Consider the following 21,355-nt stretch of genomic DNA (forward strand, 5'->3'; position numbering starts at 1 on the left):
ACTGTTAAAACAAGTTGTGCAGCCTATATTAAAAAAACTATGAAAACTATATATTAAACATACTTTCAGCTGCATTACATCATGCACACTCAGGAATATTATAACATCCAGAGTAAAATGTGATAAATGTGATTGGAATGTTTCATCGGCACAAAAATCCCATCATGAGAAATTATTATTTAGGACTTTAGGTCAGCAATGCAAGTAATTTAGTGCCGTTAAACTTAATAACTACACACAAAAAGATATTGGTTTCTGATACAAATCTTACCATTTAATAATTGCTGTTGGACAGGAGTGGAGGCTTACGATCTGGCTTCCTTCAAAGACACAAATTCCCGTCGATATGCTTCAGTGTTAGAAAAGACAGACAATGCAGCCTGCGCTCTGAAAAGAGGCTGCAGCTATGATGTATAATATTAACAGGTCGCTGCCTATGTCCTCACACTGATCATTCTTAAAAGAGGTAATGTTAGGATTAGGTCTTGATTAACAAGCTAATGTCCAATATGGATTCTAGTCTTCTCCCATTCTCTCCCTAATCAGGGAATGAAGACAGCTCTTTCAGGTTCAGCAGGAGGAGACAGAGAGGAACTCAGTTAAAAAAAAACCTTCACAGAGTCAGTCAGAATCAAACCCTGAATGCACCCCCGGTGCTGTCGTTTTCTAATCTATGACAGCCTTTAATTCCTTTTGAGAGATTGATCCGGTTTCAGAGTTGATATGTAGTGTTTGTTGCTACAAATGTGTTTTCTATTCGTGCAGATATATCACCACATTTCAATAAAAAATTATATTTCAATGAAAATTAACTGAGGCAGTCTTTTCTTTTTTAAATCGCCTCCATAGCAGATTGGACAACAAGAATTATTTGCAGTGTCAATCAGCCCCTTGTTCTTTGTGTGGTGTCTGATGTTTGCACTCTTCTTTGAGAACTTTGGTAAAAGCCGTCGTTTAAGCTTAATAGTTGTTAATAATTGATTATTAAGATACTTTTGTGCAGGGGAGGCCTCCCCTCTCTCCGCCTACATCATCAACAAGTGTCTCGTGCACTGTCAGGGGGCTTTTGAGTTGCAAATGCACGCGCACAGACGGAAGCTCCCATTGGTCGAAACCCAGCGAAGTGCACGAGAGCAGGGAAACTTTTGCAGCGAGCGGGCACATGAGTTCAGTGTGTGAGCCGACCGTCTAACAAGTGGTTTCCCGCTGAGATCGCGCAGAGCAGACGCAAGGAGAGGCATCTACTGCGTTTACAAGACAGACTGTCCTCCGTGTGTCTCAGTATCATAGTAATGTCCTCCACAACCCGTCTGCTCATTTAGGATCTTTAGAAAGAAGTGATCGTCCATTGCTTCTGTTTTGTCTCCGGTGCGCTGCGGCTAATTGGTTAATTTGGATCACCCGGCGCTCCCGGTTCAGCCTGAGAGGAAACCCCGGCCACGAGTCGCCAGGTGGAGGGCGACAGAAGGCTGCTGTGAGCGCCAGTGTTGAACTGTTTTCTGTAACTCATCCTCACTTCACTGCATCTGTCCAGCATGTACAGCATGATGGAACACGAGCTGAAGCCGACCGGCCAGCCCCCCTCTCACCAGACCTCACAGGGGATGTCACCGGTCACCGGCAACATGACCGGGAACATGGGCGGCAATGGCAACTCTCACCCGTGCACCAAGACTGCGTGCGCGCCTGGGAGCGACCCCATGGATAAAGTCAAGCGGCCCATGAACGCTTTCATGGTCTGGTCCAGGGGTCAAAGGCGCAAGATGGCCCAAGAAAACCCGAAAATGCACAACTCTGAGATTAGTAAGCGACTGGGAGCTGAGTGGAAACTCCTGACCGACGCCGAGAAGCGGCCCTTCATCGACGAGGCCAAAAGGCTCCGGGCGGTCCACATGAAGGAGTACCCCGACTACAAGTACAAGCCACGCCGCAAGACGAAGCCCCTGCTGAAGAAGGACACTCAGGTGGGCAAGTACCCGTTGTCGGCAGGAAACCTGCTGGCGGCGGCACAGGGCCAAGGTGGTAGCCCGAGGATGGAGAGCTACGGCTGGGGTCCAACCGGGGGGTACGCGGGCATGCAGGGCGAGGCGCTCGGCTACACTCAGCAGCTGCACCGGTACGACCTGTCAGCTCTGCAGTACCCACCTGCAATGACAGCAGCACAGTCGTACATGAACGGAGCCAACTCGTACAGGTGAGCACAGTAAAGCCAACTTTTTTTATTTGATTGCATTTCCTTTCCTGGTAATTATATCACCAGTATAGGGTTATATAGGTTTTCAAGTCACTTTAAATTTTTTCTTAGAGTCTGAATCCACCTGTCAGACAGTTTATTCTACAGTGGGCTCCAAAGTCTTAACTCCAACAATGCATTCAAGTGGGAAGTCATTGTCACATACATCAACACATGCATTCGTGAGTGTGTGTGCACAAACAGTAGTCACGTTTATGGATTGACGAATATAATTAAAATGTCCAACACACACCTCAAATATGTCAATTGAAAATATTTGAGGTGTATGCTGGACATTATTTTATTTGTGTGTCACATGTAAAACTGACTAGCAGTTAAAATGAGACTTAAATCAGGTGAGAATCCAGTCCCTTTGAGTCAGGAACTTTGCATATGATGGAACAACAGGCCTTCAGTCTGTTGCCTACTTGTTATGCATGTGACACTGTTCAGGGCTGGGTCCTGCCTGGAATGTTGATCAGGATGACTTGATGGCAGGCAGGGCTGCTCTGTGTGTGGTCCTCTACCCACTGTCCCTTATTCCTGCAAACCTTTGTCCCCCCCCCCCCCCAGTTACACTTGTGGGCCTTTGCCTCATTCCCTGTAAGCTACAAAGTTTCAACACTTGGATAAACGTTCTGGTGTAAAGTGTAAAGATAGATGATGTTCAAGTTAAGTCCAATATCCATCATTTCTATAGCCCTTTGACTGATGGCTCATCAGCGTTAACACATTTTAAAGCACCAGATGTGTTCATGTTAGTTATCGGTTCCTGCTGATGTTTAAAAGTTGAAAGTACTGTGCTTGTCAAATGATACACAGAAAACTTTATGGATGGTGATATGGCTAAAATACAAATGATCTTAAGAAATTTTAATTACATTCAAATCTTGGGTTTTTTCACTGAATTTAAGATTGCCTGATAGGTTCATTTATTTAATGAATATATACATTTAAAGTTAAATGCTTCCTTCCACTTAGAGGCTTCTTTTTTTTCAGCTATCAAATTAATGATTTCATAATTTCAGAAGATGAACAACTTGACAGTGATCAAATGTAAATTTAAAAGATACGTTGCCATTGTTGCACCTTATTGTGTATTTGTTCTCTTGTGACAAATGTGCAGATTGAAAGGGAGAGAACCCACTGAGTTTGTGGGTGGTAGCAGTGACTCCCCCTTATACTGGCTCTGTCTCAACATGCAGGTGGACATTATGAATAATCTGTTTGAACACGGGTGTACTTGACCCTCTCACTCGCCTGTTATTAAAGATACATGCAGTAGTTTGAGGTGTTCACTAATTTCATTAATTGACTCGAGTGTAGCAACACCACAAATATAAAACTCCTCCATTACAAAGAAATAATTCTAAAAGTAATGTGTCAAAGTATACAATTTAAAAGAGGCAATAATATTAAGGACCCCAATAGTAGTTTTGACCGTATAAATATATATTTATAAAAGTAATTTACTTACCTTACTGTTAATCTGTGTTGAATGAAGAATTAGCTTCGTTGCACAGCAAGTATTTAACCTGACATTGCAGAGTAATTAATGATAATGATAAATATTATGGTCTCCACACTACTATGCCGTAAACAATAATTCAGCTATATTTAGTTACCATTTCACAGTAGAAGTTCCAAGTCATTGTGTTTCAGTCCTTGCCCCAACAAGTATTGGCAAGACTGAAAGTCAGTTCATTAGTTTTAATATTACTCATTTAGGACAGTTGGATATATATTTGAGATGAGGATTTGTTACTCAGCAAACATGTTTGATTTTTATCATAGCACTGTATATCTACTGTAGAAGTTGTGTAGCTTTTGGTGTTGGCATCATGTTGTCAAACAGATCCATCCCACATCACATCGTATAAGTGGATTTACATAGATTCCGGAATCTGTTCATCCTCTTTAAATGACAGATGGTTTTCTGAACCTCAACAATGCACTAAAGCACGAAGCTCTGCAAAATGACAGGAAAGATCATTTGCTTAAATAAATTCAAAGGAGAAAAGTCTGATTACAATGTAAATGTGGATTTTAGAGCAGAAGAATGTCTGTTTCAATGTCTTAGCATAATTTCCCCCATGATGATTTCTCATCCAGATGTATTTATGGATTTTTATTTTTTAAACTCTCACATGGCATCTAATTTGTTCTGTCTTGTCCTCTGCACAGCCCTATGTCATACAGCAGCAGTCCTCAGCAACCAAGCCCTGTCACCATGTCCATGGTGAAAGCAGAACCAGTGTCTCACTCGCCTCCAACAGTGACCCCAAACCACCACAGAGGGCCTTTGCAGGGTGACCTCAGGGACATGATCAGCATGTACATTCCGGGACCAGGAGGGGATGCCAGTGACCCCACAACAACACAGAGGGGCTACACCAGTGTCCAGCAGCACTACCTCACTGGAACTGTCCCGCTCACACACATCTAGGACTGTGGGAATCATGGGGGTGTGGGTTGAACTGAGTGAGAGAACCAGAAATGCTCATGATGCACAGGTCAGTAGATGGGAGTCAAAGAGATGAAGGATGAAATGTGAGGGGAAAAACTGTATCCCCGCATGTAGTAGTCTCACAGTTCCAGATGTGCCTGCAGTTCCAGATGTGCAAGTGACAACTAAATGTTTGTTTCACCGAAAAGCTGTTTTTCTACCTCTTTGGTTCCACATCAGTTAAAATAAACGCCACTCACACCCTCCACCACACATACCGAGCTCAGTCTCCTCCCTGCCCAACCACCTGACAAGCGGACGTCCCTCCATGCAGTGATGACGGGGGGGGGGCATCTTAAATGCATGTCTTCAACCAGCTGTACCAGTTTCTGTACAAATTACAAAATGTGTGTCTTTTTTATATTTTTTAGAACTTATCCATAATTGAGTCAAGGTTATACTACCTGAACACTTGTGACACTGGCACTCTCTACAGTCCCACCACCAGTGCCTAGACACTGCTTTGTGGGCAGATCTGGAGAACAGCTGGGTGCTGGTAGGGAACACGAGAAGGAAATGCACGACTTAAATAACAGCTATGGCAAATGAAGTCTTTGTCTTGGCTCCGGTTGAGTACTATTGTGTTTTTATATTTTAACTGATGAAATCCTATTGGACAACACGGAAAACACCTTTTGGACAATCAGCACTGCATCCACGGGAAATAAACACAACACAATGGCATCTATAATCCACGGTGTTGCTTTCAATGAAGAATCAGCTTGGTTCCATTTTCAGTAGATCACATGTCTGAGTATGAGAAGGCCTGTGACACTTGTTGCTGCCAGTTTGAGTTTTATTTGTTATAATTAGTTCTAGATTTGTGATTTGATATTAATTTTTAAGATGCATTGTTCTGGCAGCATCCTGAGTGTAATTGTCACTTTGCTATAGGCAGGAGTTGTATTGCTTTTAGGCTTCTTATTGAGGGAATGAATAATATGAAATGCTTCATTTCATTTGTTTGTTCCAAATAGCAGATTAAGACTTGCAAGTTATTTCTTCCAAGTACACTGGAACAACAAAAGGCCTTCTTGGCATGTGTTTTTGTTTTTTGTTAATGACCTGTCTTTTGTGTTTTATGATTACCAGTAAAGGGAATGTATCAGTTAGTTTCGGACTATATCTCCAGCAAACAATACATCTCGTTTCTAAACTTTTTAGAGTAACTTCAACAATGGGTAATTTTCATTCTCTTGAATAATAAACTGTTTTGATCCCAGTTGTTTCAATCTGACGGCAGCGTCCTTCTGTCGAGCCTGCTGTCTGCTTACTAGTGCTGCTATGGACCTAAAGGAACGTTTGATTTTCAACCAACAACTCAGTATTGAATGTGTTAGATAATTCAGACAGTATTACAAACTAAACTTGCACTGGAAACAGATGCCTGAGTTATTTTTTGGAAATGAGTAATGCATAAATGTTTACATTGATACCCAAGTATTTGAAAACCTAACTTTTATACTGATTTTAGAATGAATTCTGTATGTAAATGCTGCCATGTGCTAGAGTTATTGTATGTAGCATTCATGTAAATAATGTATACATTTTTAGGCTCTTATACTAAGAGTCTTGATTCTTTTTTGATTATAAAAAAATCTTTGTTATGGCATTCATGACAATATTAATAAAAAGTACAAATCCTTTTTTCATTCATATTTAAATGTCTGTGTGAATTTAGTTAAAAAACATTTATGAAAAGTTTAATGAAGTGTTTTACACAATGACCAGAATCCATTCAGTGGCCACTTTCTTATATACACTTGTTCAGTTTCATCATCTGATGAAACATTCTTTGTAGATTCTAACAAGAAGGCATTAATCCAAATGTATTTTTAACGTTCTACTGGACACAAAATAATGAAAGCCCATAAACATACTTGAACATTCAGGCCAGTACAACCAAAAGTGACTGACCCCAATAATAAACATTGTTAAATTAAGCTTAAACTTAGAATGTATGGCTCAGCGTTGTCAAAGCCAATTCAGTTCTACCGTTATACTTCACAAAGTGGCCGAGGGAAACTTATAAGCACTCAGAGTGGCCACCATATTTTTGGTATATTTTCCCACCTTCCAGACAATCATCACAAGTATATAAGAACAACCATTAAACACTTGCTTGAAAATGTTTACATTTTCACAGTGATTATGAAGTAAAGTCACCTTTATTGTCATTCATTCTACAAATACAGTTTATGGCTGAACAAAATGGTGTTTGCAAAAGCCTTGCAGTTGGAAGTGTTGGTTTGTAAGTCTGCACAGTGGCAGTGACTAAAAATGCAGGTTTTGTGTTCAAGCACGTATTTCTTACAGAATTTCACATCCAAAGATATTCGTGGAAATCACATTCAACCTTTTGAATGTGATATAATAGTGGACTTCCCCGTTTCTCCACGTACACAGTCTTGTCATCAGGCTATGAGTCCAAATACTCCTATCAAATATTTGATTTCTCAGAAAAACCCAGATGAATTAAATAATTTCTCCTGGGGCAGAGTGGAAATGCATTTCAGTGTTTCTCGGTTGTTGTTACAAACATGAGCTCATCCATCCAAATGATTCCAGAAGATAAGAAACCACCTTTATCATTTGCACAGCCTGATGCCACTCACATGAACACTCCGGGCTGAAGTGAACAATGGCGGGGGAGCATGGGCAGGAATGGGAAGATGTGATGAGAGAGAGTGAATTGCACATAGTGGCCAGAGTGATTTAAAGCTTGATTATTTACTTTCTTATCTTTACTCTCTTTTAAAATTCACTTTCGCTGTTCCCCTCCTGCTCCCTTTCACTCCCCCAACTCCTCCCCCACGTCTCTCCACAGAGAAAGCGGGTGGATGGCCCGTGCGTAATTGGCCGTTTCGGAGGCGCATTGTCCGCGGCTTTTCAGGCCGCAGGTGCATATAGTAAAGCCGAGCTCTCCGCTCCTCCCCCGGTCGTCTTTGTTCCCTCTCCCCGCTTCGCCCACTCCCCCGCCGGGCAGAAAATTAGGGTTGCATTTGGGGGCTTCGTCCTCAGGCTTAACCCTTTCACCGACCGCCGCCTTTCTCATGGAAATAGGAGAGAACCCCGCACTGGCTAATCGGTCAGCGAGGGGAGGGGTGGGTTGGAGAGGAGGGGAGAAAAGATGCGGGCTCCACGATCAACAGATGCATGGAGAGGACTTCAAACTTCTCTAAGAGCACATCAGAATGTGATTACATTTCACTGGTGCTGTATGTATATGAAGTATTTAATTATGAAATGTGTATATAGAGATGTGGTTTTAATTGGATGGAAATCAAAGTGGGGGAATGTTTGGTCTCTAAAAATGGGTTGAATAATATAAAGAGTTCCAATTACACCTTTTCAATATTAAAAGTTCCATGAGGCAACATCTTTTATTATTTGGAGCTTTATGAATAAACACAACTACTCCCTCCAGCGTGGATTCCAGAAACCCTCTCAGAGAACTTCTTGATGCCCTCAAGGATCCCTGGAACATTTAGAACCTCTGAAACCTAAGAACTAGTGGAGCCTTATAGCAAGACATAGGGTCCACAAACATCCTAAACAATATTTCAAACAAGATGTTAAACTGTGAGAGAGATTGATTTAATACTGGCGCTCATACTGCTTCTTTTCACTATTTCTTTCAGTGTATTTGAATATGCAACATAATGACTTTGGCAAAATAGCAAATAAACATTTGTTGCTCTAACTAACTAGAGGAAATTACTGCATATATGTGGGTTGTTTTGGCTGCAGTCCACGGGTGGGTACAGATGGGGCAGGGAAAGGGAGGGATTGGTGGAGAAGGGGGTGGAGAGAGTGTCAATGGAAGGATTTTCTGGTCCAATACATCCCATCACTTAGCAACAAGCAGTGAGGCTTCAACAAGTGGTTGCCATGGATCTGTAGAGAGTGACTTAAAAGTCCCTACAAAGAGCTGTGGTCAGCCTCTGTGTGTGTGTGTGTGTGTGTGTGTGTGTGTGTGTGTGTGTGTGTGTGTGAGAGAGAGAGAGAGCAAGAGAGAGAGAATCAGGTGGTGGTTACCAATGGGTTTTTTTCAAATTGTGAATTGGCATTTACATTGGTGACACAATCTAGACACAACCACCATGTTTTAGCAGTGATTCCGTTTGGATGCCAGCTCCTTTAAAGTTCATTTATGGTCTCTCACTTGCAGGGCAGTCACTAGCTGCTGTTGTCTCTTTCTTCCAGGCAGAATATGAAGTATATCATCAGAAAAATACAGGATTGAGTTCACCGACACGACTCCAGCCTCCATTTAACACTGCCCAAGTTTTCGTGTAGGCTAGAGTACATGCTGCCTTCCATCAGATAGCCTACTACAAACACCACCAGACATGCACACATACACAGGAGCGATTGCGTTTACATTTTCAGTCGCCTGTGGAAGAGATGCTGATGTCACTAATGCACAATCACCATGGGCATCAAATGTGCATGGTTGACCACATTTGCTGACACCTTTCCTATAGATCCTCATACAGTGTCGGTGTCAATTTAGTCACTGATCAAGAAAGTAACCCGCTGAAATGACTTGTAGACATGTTATACTGCTTAAAGGTCCAATGTGTAAGTTTTAGGTGAAAGGGAACTATTGGCAGTAATTAAATGTAGAATAATCCTCATGATGTTTTCACCAGTTCATTTCATCTAAATTGTATGAATTGTAGTTTTCTTTACCTCAGAAAAGGCCCTTTATATTTAAATACTTTATATTTACATCGAGGGGGTCCTCTCTACGGAGGCCGCCATGTTTTTTACATTAGTCCAGACTGAACAAACTAAACACCTTTTGAGTTTTTATGACAATCAAAGGCTACCACAGGTTCTTTTTCATGTTTGGAAGGAGAGGGTGAGGTGAGGGGTGTTCAGCTGCAACATGCAACTTCAGCACTAGATATCACTAAATTCTACACACTGTACCTTTAAAGGTTGTGCTTCTACAGGTATAAAAGTGTGTTTCTATCTTCAGCTTTATTTCAGTTTATGTTTTGTCTGACAGGTTCCTCATATTTTTCTCCTAAAACTCATCTGGAGAAAAAGGTGAGATAAGTTACAAAGAAGTCATACTACTTAACATACATTCACAAATATATAGATACACCATGGACTGCTGCTGAAGTAATTGTCCTTTAATCAGGTTATTTAGTAATTACATTAAATTAGAGTTACAAATGGAATATGTAGCAATCAATTGAAATCAAGTAATTAATTATTAATATAACTTGTTGTAATTCAGAGTTAGTAATCCTGTAGTGCCCAGGCTATCTACTTTTACTACTATATTACTATTATCTACTATAATATTGTTAGCATAGAGGCTATCTTTCTTTGATGGTTTGTTTAACAAACTTAGGCACAGAGTGGAGACCTGTCAATTTACCACATGCATAATATGTAATTATTTATTTATGCATCTATGTTGGATATACTGGATGAAGGGTTACCTTTCAACAGGGCAGCGACTCTAAGTACTTAGCCAACACAATGCAGGAGTGGCTTCGGGACAACTATAAATGTCCTTGAGTGTCTCATCCAGAGAATCTCCAAATCCAAATCAGCAAAGCTTGCCAGTCTTATGTCATTGTGCTATTTCAGTTTTTCTTTTTTTTAGTATTTTAACCGTTTAATAAAGTTTGTTTACATGATTAATTGTTTCGTAGGAAAGACAAAGTATTATTTTCCAAATGTCTAATGCAAGGTGGAGCTATATGTATATTATATCTTTTGAGATTAATGAGATGTCAATGATTCGCACACCGAAAGCTTAGCATGCTATAACTCATTTACAGAAATTCACAGCTTATTTGAGGTTTCATTCTATTGAGAGTGAAGGCCTGCATGTGCAAATGCATGTTTTTATGTGTGAGTTTTGGGATTGGCGAGGTTGTGTACTTGTGTAAGAGGGACAGAGACAGGGAGAGAAGAACATAACATTGCACTATATTATATCTCCCATTGTTCTACCTCTGGACTCTGTCTTGACCCACCCACATAGACACACACACACACTGCCCCTGTCCCAACAGTGTACGAGTGTATATGTGTAGGATCAAAACAGTGTTGCACCATATTAATGTGTGTGAATGGGTGAATGGCAAAAACCGTGCTGTATAGCACTTGTGGTCGTCCAGAAAAGAAAAGCACAATATAAATACAGACCATTTACAATATTTGACCACTTTTGTAATACAACGTTGTTTCAATCTACTCCTGTGATTCGTGTTCTTTAACAGACTCATCTGGAATAAATGCAACATTCTTAACACTATACTAATATTATGCAAATCTACAAATGTGCCTCTTTATTGACATGGGGCCTGCACTACGAAGCTGGGTCAACCTACTCTGATTTAACTCGGGGTTGATAAAGAAAGTTGACAAACCCTGTTTCAGTGACTGTGTTAAACAGCAGCTGGTTAAGATGTTGGTCTGTTGAGTCCGTGTTAGTTGAGTATGTAACGTGCATGTTTGCGCACGGCACATTTCCCAGAGGAAGAGTGCCCGTTAATTCTGAGCTCAAATAAAGTTTAACGGTGACATATGAAACTGTGACAGGGAACAACGTCAGGAGGTTAATTAAAACACATTACTGACAGAGTACATTGTTGTTTGTTCTCTACAATCTTCGTTTGTAATATGATTGACATGTAAGTACCAATGAATATGTGAAAACACACTTGTCTACATGCACTCAACTTCTGAAATTGACACTGATAATGAATTTAGAAATTCTTTCTTAAGCACTGAGGAACTTAGACTGTGTCTGATACTGTTTGTTATACTGAGTTGAGTATTTATTTGATTTTAATATTAATTTTAGCTGCAATTACAATGGACCTGCAGCAAATCAGGATAAAATGTAAAAATATTCTATCAAGTGATCCGTATGAATACTTCTCATCATTAGGTTATTTTAAATCACAGTCACACTTCAGGAAACTGGAGCCACTTCATCTTCATCATCATCTTCATCACTGCAAAAGTTTTTTTCTCATGTGTTATCAGCACAAAGTAACAAAAACCACAGGAACAAATGACAGTAAGTCTGACTGATAGCTGTATAATTTATGTAGTTCTGTCTTGTACAGTTCAGAGGGAAACCATTGAGCATTGAAAATAACCAAACATCTTGTGGGTCATAAATTGCTGTAAATACAGAATTCAGAGAAAACAACGCTTAGGATTAAATAGTTATTGTGCTAGTTAAAATATGGACCAAATATTTTTATACTGTAGAGAACCTGTGATCACATAAAGACAGTTAAAGACCCGACACATGTATCCAGCACTTTAGTGCTGTACCACCTGTGAAGGACACCCATAGAGTATTATTGATCATGTTTTGAAACACATGTTCAGCATCACCTAATGAACCCAAAGGTGTGAAGTGTCCGGTGACAAAATAACAAGACGCGGTTTGATAGAGAGGAAATTACTCCGGTGAGTAGACGTCTGTAGTGAGAAATGATCAAAGACACGGAATTCACTCATTTGTTTCACATAGAACACGACAAAATCAATATGTTTCATATAAAACATGATCGGGGGTGGGGGGGTCAGCAGATTGTGATGATCATTGTCTTGCATTGATAGTGTGCAGTGCTTATATAGAGTAGCATTGACTTAACCATGAACAAAAAACGGCTCAGAGCAGGGTTGAGCTGCAGCATAAGTTGTCATGGCATCATAACCTACTTTCATTGAACTGGTTAAACACCAAAGTTACTCCCAAAGTCACAAAGTTACCCCAGTAACCTAGCTTCGTAGTACAGGCCACGTAGTGGAATTATTTTCATGTTTAATGCCAAAACACAAAATGATCCATTACATGCACCCATGGTCAAAATTAACAGGCAAGTGCATTGACTCTTTCCAAATATTTAACTGCATCAAGAGGAATGTAATAACAGTGGGAGTCTGGCCCCAACAGCTCTGTATAGAGCTACACCACCTGCAACCACCAGCTGACTGTCAATCATGAAGCCAGTGGACCTACAAAGAAACAATATAAAACACTACCTTACATCTGCTTGGCGAGAATTACATCTTTGCATAAATGTCAAAAGTTTGTCCACCAGACGCAACAAGCTCCAAATTCCAGTGGCTCTGTTCATTCGTTTCACATGTCAATTAGTTCTTTCAAGTTTTGAAGATGTCTCTTTGTATCTTAAAATTTAGAATGAAGAATAACTCTAGAATAAAAGTTTATCTTTGTTCTTTGCCTACTCTGTCTTCTTTTTCGACTTTTGTTCTGGGGATGTGTTCCAGTAGTAGAGAACCTGCAGAGCGATGATGCCGTTACAGGAGGAGGATATAACATAGGTGAGGGCCATCAGTGAGTCTCCAGTTTCCTGTGAGAAGACAATATGGATCAAAACACATGAACACAAACTGATAACATAGGAAATGTATTTGCTAACATGCAAATGATCCTCCTAATACTGAGCCAAGAAGTAGCACCGCATTTTGGAAGTAGCTCAAATAAGCTGCTTTCAGAAATGTACCGAACTCCAGAGACACTCCGCATTTTCTCAGAGGAGGTGTATGTGTGAACGCAGAAGCCTCTGTGAACTGTCTTCACCCGGCCCACTCTGTCTGTGTATCTTTTTTCGACACTGGATTTTCCGTTCAGAAATGGGTTAAATTAAAAAACAAAAACCGAGTGATTATTTGATTTCGTTTTAAAATCCAAACCTTTTAATTAAAATATAAGGCGTTAACACACAAGCTAGGCCTCATTCCAAACAGACTAATGTTCCAAATGGTTACAGCAATGAGACTGTGTGAGAGTGTGCGCGGGCCTATCTACAAAATGCAACGCCAAAAACACATATTGCAAAAATATTCATAGTTTCACTTCTGTGTATTATTAATAAAAAAATGCTCCTAACTATGTGACAATATGTTTTTCCAAAGTGAGGGTTGTAGTGTAACCAGGAAGAGACCATTCAAGTGTGTATTGTATGTGGTGACCCTATACTGCACACCCTCTTACCTGTAAGGAGGTGAAGATGCGGGCGAGTGATCCAGCAAACATCAGGAAGACAGAGACAGCAGACAGCTGGCCAGTGTGTCCATTACTGAAGTTAGTGACTGCCTGGATCAACTGACACACACACGCACACGCGCACACGCACACACACACACACACACACACACACGATAAATGGACTGCATTTACTTAACACTTAGACTACTCACACACATTTAACATTCACACATATTCATACAGCATTTCTCTACCAGACATCCCATTCACCCTCAGCCACCGGCAGTATCTTGCCCGATGACCCTTGGGCATGCAGACTGTTTGCACATGCCACCCATAACACTTCTGTCCGTCTCTGGAGAAGGATCCCTCACTTTGGATTCCCTGTGTTTTTTGCTGTTAAAAGGTTTTTCTTGAAGACACACCTTGTACAGATTGTTAAGCCTTATGAGCTAAATTGTGATTTATGAGTATGGGTTATAGAAATAAAAATCCAATTTAATTCAAATTAGTGATCATCATGTGACATAAATTCTAATTCTTATCTGAACCTAAAACAAAAAGAAACAACCTCATTCATCCTCAAATGTGTCAATATGCTAGATCACCACAGTGTAGATGATTCACGTGAAACACTCTACATGTCATTGCTTACCCTGCCAATGATGACGGCTGGCATGTTAGAGGCCTGCATGATGGTAACCACTGACATGGGGGTGACTCCAGACAGCAGGGGGAGCAGCAGGCCAAAATACACCACCAGAAACAGGACACCTGGGAGAGAAGAAACTCTTTTAGACTGAATTTGACTTAACCATAACCCAGAATTAAGTCAGAGTGTAAAAATTTCCATGGGGTGGGTTGTTACCCTTTTTGACTTTCGAAACTATTCAAAAGATATATATATATATTTATTATGTACAGATATTTTCAGTCTATAGCAAACTGGGAGTTTGATTCTCACTGAAGGACTGCACTACAGCTGCAGAAAGCAGTAGAAACAGATAGAAGCTAAAGAGACTAAGGCCCACAACACTCGTCTGAGTGGTGGTTTTCTGTGGGTTGGAGTAGCCATTACTGTGGCAAAAATGTGTGTGGAGAATTGTGTATCTATATTTGCAATGTGTGAGGTGTACATTTATTTAGAGACCCATCAAGAACCGTCATTCATCCATAAGTCTGTCATCTGGACCATAACAGCCGAAACATGTATTGTGGTCAGACGAGTCAGTAGTTCAAGTAATTTTTGAAAAAAATGGAAGCAGTGTGCTCCGGACTAAAGAAGTCCAGAAGCCAGGGTCTCTCATGGTATGGGGTTGTGTCAGTAACTTTGCAAAGGTAACTTACACTTCTGTGATGGCAGCATTAATGCCGAACAGTACATAGAGATTTTGGAGTAGCAGGAACCACTCTTACACACCCATTCCCCCTAAATTATAATTTAAACCTGTAATACTGCATTTATTGTGCTCACACTGAATACATTATTTTTATACTGTATAAATTATATTTTGAGGATTAAATGTAAATCCAATTTCCTGTTCACTTTAGGAAATATGTTGTCATCTTTAACTGTGAGTGAAATTGACATTGTTATTGTATTTGATACTAACCCAACAGCCCCTCAGTAATTGAATAATTCTATGAGCACTGGTGTTGTTGGAGTGTGCATGTAGTGTTACCTTTACTGGTTCTTCCTCCATAGTGCAGAATGAGGAAGCCAATAGTGACGGTCTGCAGCGTGAGGAACAGCGCCTCGCCCCAGGAACTGAAGTTACATTCAGCAAATGTTGATCAGTTAGTTACTCACAATAAGATGTTACATACAGTGCTGTTATTAAGTGACAGCATATCATAGTACTCCATGTATATAAAATATTAGATAATTAATAGTCAATATGAAAATATCCCCACCTGAAAGGGAACTTGTTGGCGATGCTGTAGGCCATTGTTCCTGTGATGGCCAGCAGCTCTAACAGCACAGAGTTGAAACTCAGCCCCTCGGCACTCTTTGCTCCCATCAACTTTAAGATCTGTGGCAGTTTCACTGTGGACGAATGGAAAGCAGAGGGTGTTAGATGTAAGAAAAAAAATCATTATTTCATGTAACTGCACCAATAAACAAAACTTTGGCTGTCCACCCTACATGTTCCTCACAAAATCATGAAATTGTTTGCACTGTAAAATAAAGAACATTCACATAGGATGAATGTTGACCCATTGATTAAAAGATCAAAAATACTAATAACATCCAAACATGTTTTTCAGAGTCAAAAGAAAATGTTTTCACTCGACAGAGAAGCAGAGACCTGTGATTGGATGGAGGTTTAGTCCACTGGTCACAGGCAGCATGAAACAGGGTGGAGAAAGTGATATGGCAGCACTAGCATGTAGTGAGGTCCTTCAGCTAGTCGTGGAAAATCTTCCCAAACAATTACATCACAATCTCTTTAGCACACAATCACAAGTTGCGATCTTTCTTTGCAAATTGTGAAATGCACTATTAAGAATATCCACACATAAACCAGCCTATGGACTTCTTCCAACGATCAAATGTTAGTCAATGATGTTTATGTGTGAAACACTCTCAGCATGTTTCCTTCAGATGATTCCCTTTAATAAGAATGCCTTTACTGTCATTGAACAGGGTGTACAATGAAATTATAGAGCCACTCCTTCACAGTGCAAACACACGAGTACAAAAATACTATAAAGTTGAAAAGCAAACAAATACGTTATTTGAAATAGTAGAGATTGGCAACATTTACAAATGTACATGTAACTATATTCAAGTAGCTGTATTGTACAGCAGTGATTATGGCACAGTATGAGAAATAAATATATACTGCACAGTGGATGGATGAGGTTTGCACATTATTGCACAGTCATGCAAGGTATGTATAGTATATGGTTATTGCACAGTCATGGTTATTGCACAGTCAGTGAATATTGCACAGTATATGATTAATAAATATTTATTGCACAGTGGGTGGCAAATAGATTTGTTGCACTGCCTCCGGAAGTTAACATATGACTATGCTTTGATTAATATCTCACTGTGCAGATCTGAACTGCAACACTACTTTATCCTTTTTCTGGCACAAGCTTCTCATTCACGCTTAATTAATGTTGACTAAATTCAAGAAATCAGGTGAAAGAGAGTTAAGGTGCTTTACCCATCACTGATCCCAGGATGATGCCGATCCCCAGGCCTTTGCTCAAAACAATCTTCAGACATGGTACTGGCACAAAACATACAAACAGACAGATTAGCCACATTGTCATACATCAGATCAGACTTTGCACACAAAGTGCATGTGTGTGATTAAGAACGTGGCACAGAGGAATACAATAAAGCAGATGTTATTAAACACTTATTACTGGTTTGTGAGATTAGTTCATTTGATGATAGACTTGTATTTTGTTGATAAACCTTGGAAGACATTTTCCAATAAGGCTGGGATAGCTGATTCAATTCAATTTTATTTGTATAGCGCCAAATCATAATATACATTATCTCAAGGCACTTTCTGATCTCTGCTGATAATCCACTGGCGATTAATGTTTTGTCTTGCCATGCTTATCTTGCTGAGAAACTCTTCAGCATGTCAACAGGTGGAGCTGGGTTTCAAACAACCTACACTAAACTTGATGACTAACCTGTTCAGCCGAGGAATAACTTTCAGGTACAAATTACAGAGTCCGAGCACAGCTGCATGTTTAAAAGCATTTACTCTCTAGTGAACTGCAGCCCACACCAGAATATCCGGTGTTGAACATAGACCCGTGGAGTGTCTCACAAAGCATCTTATAGCTTTGTAGTTTTAAGGTATGTTCATTTCATAAAGTTGGATTAAGTCTGACCAGGGTTATTGTAGACACCATCAGATTAGTTTTAATGCTTAGCTTAAACTGAATCACATTTCAAGTGCAGTGATTAAAATGTGTGATTGAAATCTCACATCTTCTCATTCAAAAGTATCAAAACAGTATTTCAGCCTAATGGCAAAGTTTCGGACATTCATCAATTCTTATAAATTTTGGGGTTCAGTATCTTGCCCAAGGACCCTTCAGAATGCGGAATAAAACTGGAATTGAACCGCTGACCCTCTGGTTACTGCTCTTCACCCTCAGCACTATCATATGTGCTTTTAAATACATAGATTGCAAATAAAGCTAATTCTGTCTCATAGTAGGAGTTGTCAAGAAAAGAGATGCAACGAACTGAGTTGATCACTTTGTCTGAGTATGAGCTCTCTGAGTATGACATGCTCACCAAAGGTCTCTATAGCTTTATGTGCTGCAGAGATTTTGTTGCAAGTGCAGTCTACAGAGCTTTGTGACATCTAGTGGTGCATTTGCGTACTGCAAACAACAGCATATCCCTCTCCTTTCCCATCCATTTCCAAATGTGTAGGTAACCTACCATAGCCTTCATATAATTCCCTCCACCAAGGAGATTGGGCCTCATTCAACAATATCTTAAGTTTTTTTAATGTATTTTCAAGAACATTTAAAATTTGACATCAGATTCATGAGGTGTTCTTAAACCGCAGAATTGTTTGCATCTGTGTTCTTATATTGATGAATCCCATTGTCTTCATTGGTTGAAAACACCTGCCAATTATTCTTAATTAGGATAGGTCCACCCCCCACCCATACCCCATACAATGGCATGAGACTGCAGTGTGGTGTGCACACACAGAAATTGAAAAGAATATGCAAGAAGTCAAGATGCCTCAATGAAAAATCTAAAGACAGTCTAGCACTGGACTCAAAACACAAAAAAATATATATATTTATATTTTGTAGTGTCAGCAGTGTATATAAAATGACACAAACAATAACTGATAACGATAACTGGGAAGCAGTGACTGGCTCATTGAACACTGTATTGGGAGAGAGTTGCACAGTTGATGGAGAAAAATAATTGTTGGATCCTAAATCTAAAGTCAAAAGGGACATAGGACCACAAACTCTTTGCAGTTTACATTAACTACATTGGACTTGGGTCGGTTATGGACAGAAAAACACAGAATTCAAGGTGTGGGTCAGGCTTGATTAGTTTTCTCTCTGGCTTGGACAGGTTCAGGCGGAAAAATATGGCCCAGCTGCACACTATGTACACACACCTTTGTGCCGTTTGTTGCAGTTGCATTTCCTGGGCTGACTCCCGTCTCAGAATCAGGAAGTAAACTCTTACTACTATTACTTACTTACTTACTACTACTTATTACTAGGCTGCGTAGTGTGCAAGACACTATTACGGACTTTTCATGTGTGGTGGCTTCTGCAGTGTTCTGTACTACTGTCTGCTGGGGGTGTGGAGCACTGAGAGGGACAGGAAAAGACCAAATAAACTGGTTAAGAGGTCCATCATGGAAAATACCTCTCATTCCCTATATGACACTGTGGGGGCCCTGGAGCTCTTCCGCAGGTCAATCAATCTCATATCATGAAAAATGTAATTTCACACATTGGTGTCCTGCACATTACTTGCATAATGTATACCAATATAATAGATATATTGTGAATTTATACCCACATGTTTAGATACATCTTTTTATAGTTATTATATGAAATGTACGACACTATAACACATGATTTAGTATACTATGGTGAATGTATACCCATTTTTATGTATGCACACAAACACATATATATTTGTTTGTGCGTTTTCACAAGTATGAAACATGGAATATTACCAAATGCTTCAGATTGTATGATGCCCTATGGGCAACTTGAAATCACCTCGGGAGATTCAGCCAGGACATGTTCCTAAAGTTTCCATGAGCTATCACTGCTGGGTGAAGTTAACCAAGAAACAAGCGAGGAATGGCTACCCGGCTATTAAACCCACATTGGAGCCCAACATTAAACTGAAGTAGCACGACCGGGCAAAATGACGCCGTAAAAAGCGGACCAACCCGGAAGAACAAGCCGGTTACCTACATACTGTAAAGGCTTTAACATTAGCTTCCTGAGGAGGAGGTGTCACTGAGGACTCCTCCATGTTCATCTTACCGTCCAGAAAGTTGAAACTGAGGAAAAACTCGTCATAGCATGATTCTGGCATAAAATACGTCAACAGAAGCCCCTTCAGAGGATCCATAAACGATGACCCTCTGTCCAACACTGTTTCACTCGCCATTGTCAACAATACAGTGACGTTGTAGTTCCTCTTTTCCGGTTTTATCCATAGGTTTTATCACGGCGGCAACCGGCAGTTTGAACTGCGTTACCGCCACCTATCGTGTTGGAGTGGAAAGACATAGAAGTCAAAACCAGCATTTATCTGTGATGTTCAGTGAGGAAACTTTTAACATATTGAAATTTTGAATTTTACACAGCAGCTCCTCTGATTGAGGAAGCTGGGTCTCATGAGGAATGTACATATGCTGTCAGAGCTGTTCAACAGATGAATGCACTTTGTTTTTTAGACCTTCTCTCTTTGAATATCAGTCACACTTTTATTCTCTAACTAACAAATTCATGTTGATATATAATTTTATTTGTATAGCACCAGACTACAACATAAATGGTCTAAAAGCACTTTATATAATAGGCCGGGACCTTCTGGTGGTGACAGCTGGTGATAGAAATAGAGAAGTGCAAGGAAAATCCCCAAAACAGTGAAATCAGCACCAACCTCCATAGAGCAAGAGGGCTGTTATCAACCCTCTATTCAAAGACTTAAAACGCAGAACGTTTGATTAGGCAAGATGAAGGTCCACTAAATTAATGGAAAAGCCAAAGTGAGGAGAAAAGGGAAGTAGGTTTCAAACTGATCAAGTCAATGATTGGACTTCAGTCCAACAGAGTAGCATTTCACATCCTGAACTGGAACCTTGTATACAAAACGGACTGTAAAAGATTCACAAATGGTCCATGTAACAGTTTGGTGATGTCAGTGGGTCACAGGCTTGATCCAGTTATCGCAAGAAAAATCTATTACACCAAGTGTAAAATATAATTTACTTGAACTGAAACACCATCTGTTTATGATTTCAGATTCTAGACAAACCATAGTACTTGACATAGCCCCAAAACATGTCCTTATCACAAGAGCAGGAACAGAAAAAATGTTTTTGTGGAGTCCATAACATGTTGGCATGATAGGAAATGAACTGGCAGATGAATATGCAAAATACAAGGAGAAGTTGATTGTAAGATATAGCAATGCAGAAATCAAAAGTATAATCAAGTCAGAGAAATGAATGGCAGAAAAAAGAAAGACAGCAGAAAGGACAGATTACCAACAAGCAAGACAGATAATTTAATATGCACTACAGAGGAATCAGATTGCTCTGGATATTAGGGAGATGTTGTAGAGTTCGGGGGATGTAAGTTACAGGGATGTTTTCAGATTTCTAGCAGACACCAGCGTTATAAGGAGAGTTTATATTGAGTCATACTCCGATCCAGAAGGTGGGGATAATGCGTGTAAAAGCGGATTGCCAACTGGCATTAAACAAAAACAGAAGAGCAACATGACGTGGCCTGAAAGCAGCAGGTTGTCATACACAGTCCGATACTGTAGGGGGCAGTACACGTCTTAGAATCGGTCAAACAGGATTCCATGATACACTTCATAAAATAGACAAGCACC

General features: G+C 40.1%; 2 protein-coding genes across 2 annotated transcripts; one reads left to right on the forward strand and one right to left on the reverse strand.

Moving 5' to 3' along the window:
• The first annotated feature begins 994 nt into the window (after positions 1 to 994).
• Positions 995 to 6,397, forward strand: sox19b (SRY-box transcription factor 19b). Its single transcript, XM_020100199.2, has 2 exons — positions 995 to 2,194; positions 4,418 to 6,397. Exons 1-2 carry the CDS (start codon positions 1,536 to 1,538, stop codon positions 4,677 to 4,679), a joined length of 921 nt encoding a protein of 306 aa, XP_019955758.1. The 5' UTR covers positions 995 to 1,535; the 3' UTR covers positions 4,680 to 6,397.
• Positions 6,398 to 11,807: 5,410 nt separating this feature from the next.
• mpdu1b (mannose-P-dolichol utilization defect 1b) lies at positions 11,808 to 19,939 on the reverse strand. The gene is made up of 7 exons (XM_020100263.2): positions 19,771 to 19,939; positions 16,923 to 16,988; positions 15,661 to 15,793; positions 15,429 to 15,514; positions 14,402 to 14,520; positions 13,753 to 13,863; positions 11,808 to 13,108 (listed from the first exon to the last, which is right to left on the reverse strand). The coding sequence occupies exons 1-7, from the start codon at positions 19,895 to 19,897 to the stop codon at positions 12,980 to 12,982; spliced, it is 771 nt and encodes a 256-aa protein (XP_019955822.1). The 5' UTR covers positions 19,898 to 19,939; the 3' UTR covers positions 11,808 to 12,979.
• Between the last annotated feature and the right edge of the window lie 1,416 nt (positions 19,940 to 21,355).

This window comes from Paralichthys olivaceus, chromosome 22, assembly GCF_024713975.1.
Source record: "Paralichthys olivaceus isolate ysfri-2021 chromosome 22, ASM2471397v2, whole genome shotgun sequence".
In the NCBI taxonomy this organism is placed as follows: Eukaryota; Metazoa; Chordata; class Actinopteri; order Pleuronectiformes; family Paralichthyidae; genus Paralichthys; species Paralichthys olivaceus.

Excerpts from the sequence above, each read along its gene's own strand:
- sox19b (XM_020100199.2), top strand. The coding sequence starts at position 1,536 with ATGTACAGCATGATGGAACACGAGCTGAAGCCGACCGGCCAGCCCCCC. Across the intron at positions 2,195-4,417 it reads AACGGAGCCAACTCGTACAG|CCCTATGTCATACAGCAGCA; the intron begins GTGAGCACAGTA and ends TCCTCTGCACAG.
- mpdu1b (XM_020100263.2), bottom strand. The coding sequence starts at position 19,897 with ATGGCGAGTGAAACAGTGTTGGACAGAGGGTCATCGTTTATGGATCCT. Across the intron at positions 16,989-19,770 it reads CAGTTTCAACTTTCTGGACG|TACCATGTCTGAAGATTGTT; the intron begins GTAAGATGAACA and ends GTTTTGTGCCAG. Across the intron at positions 15,515-15,660 it reads GCCAACAAGTTCCCTTTCAG|TTCCTGGGGCGAGGCGCTGT; the intron begins GTGGGGATATTT and ends ATGTAACTTCAG.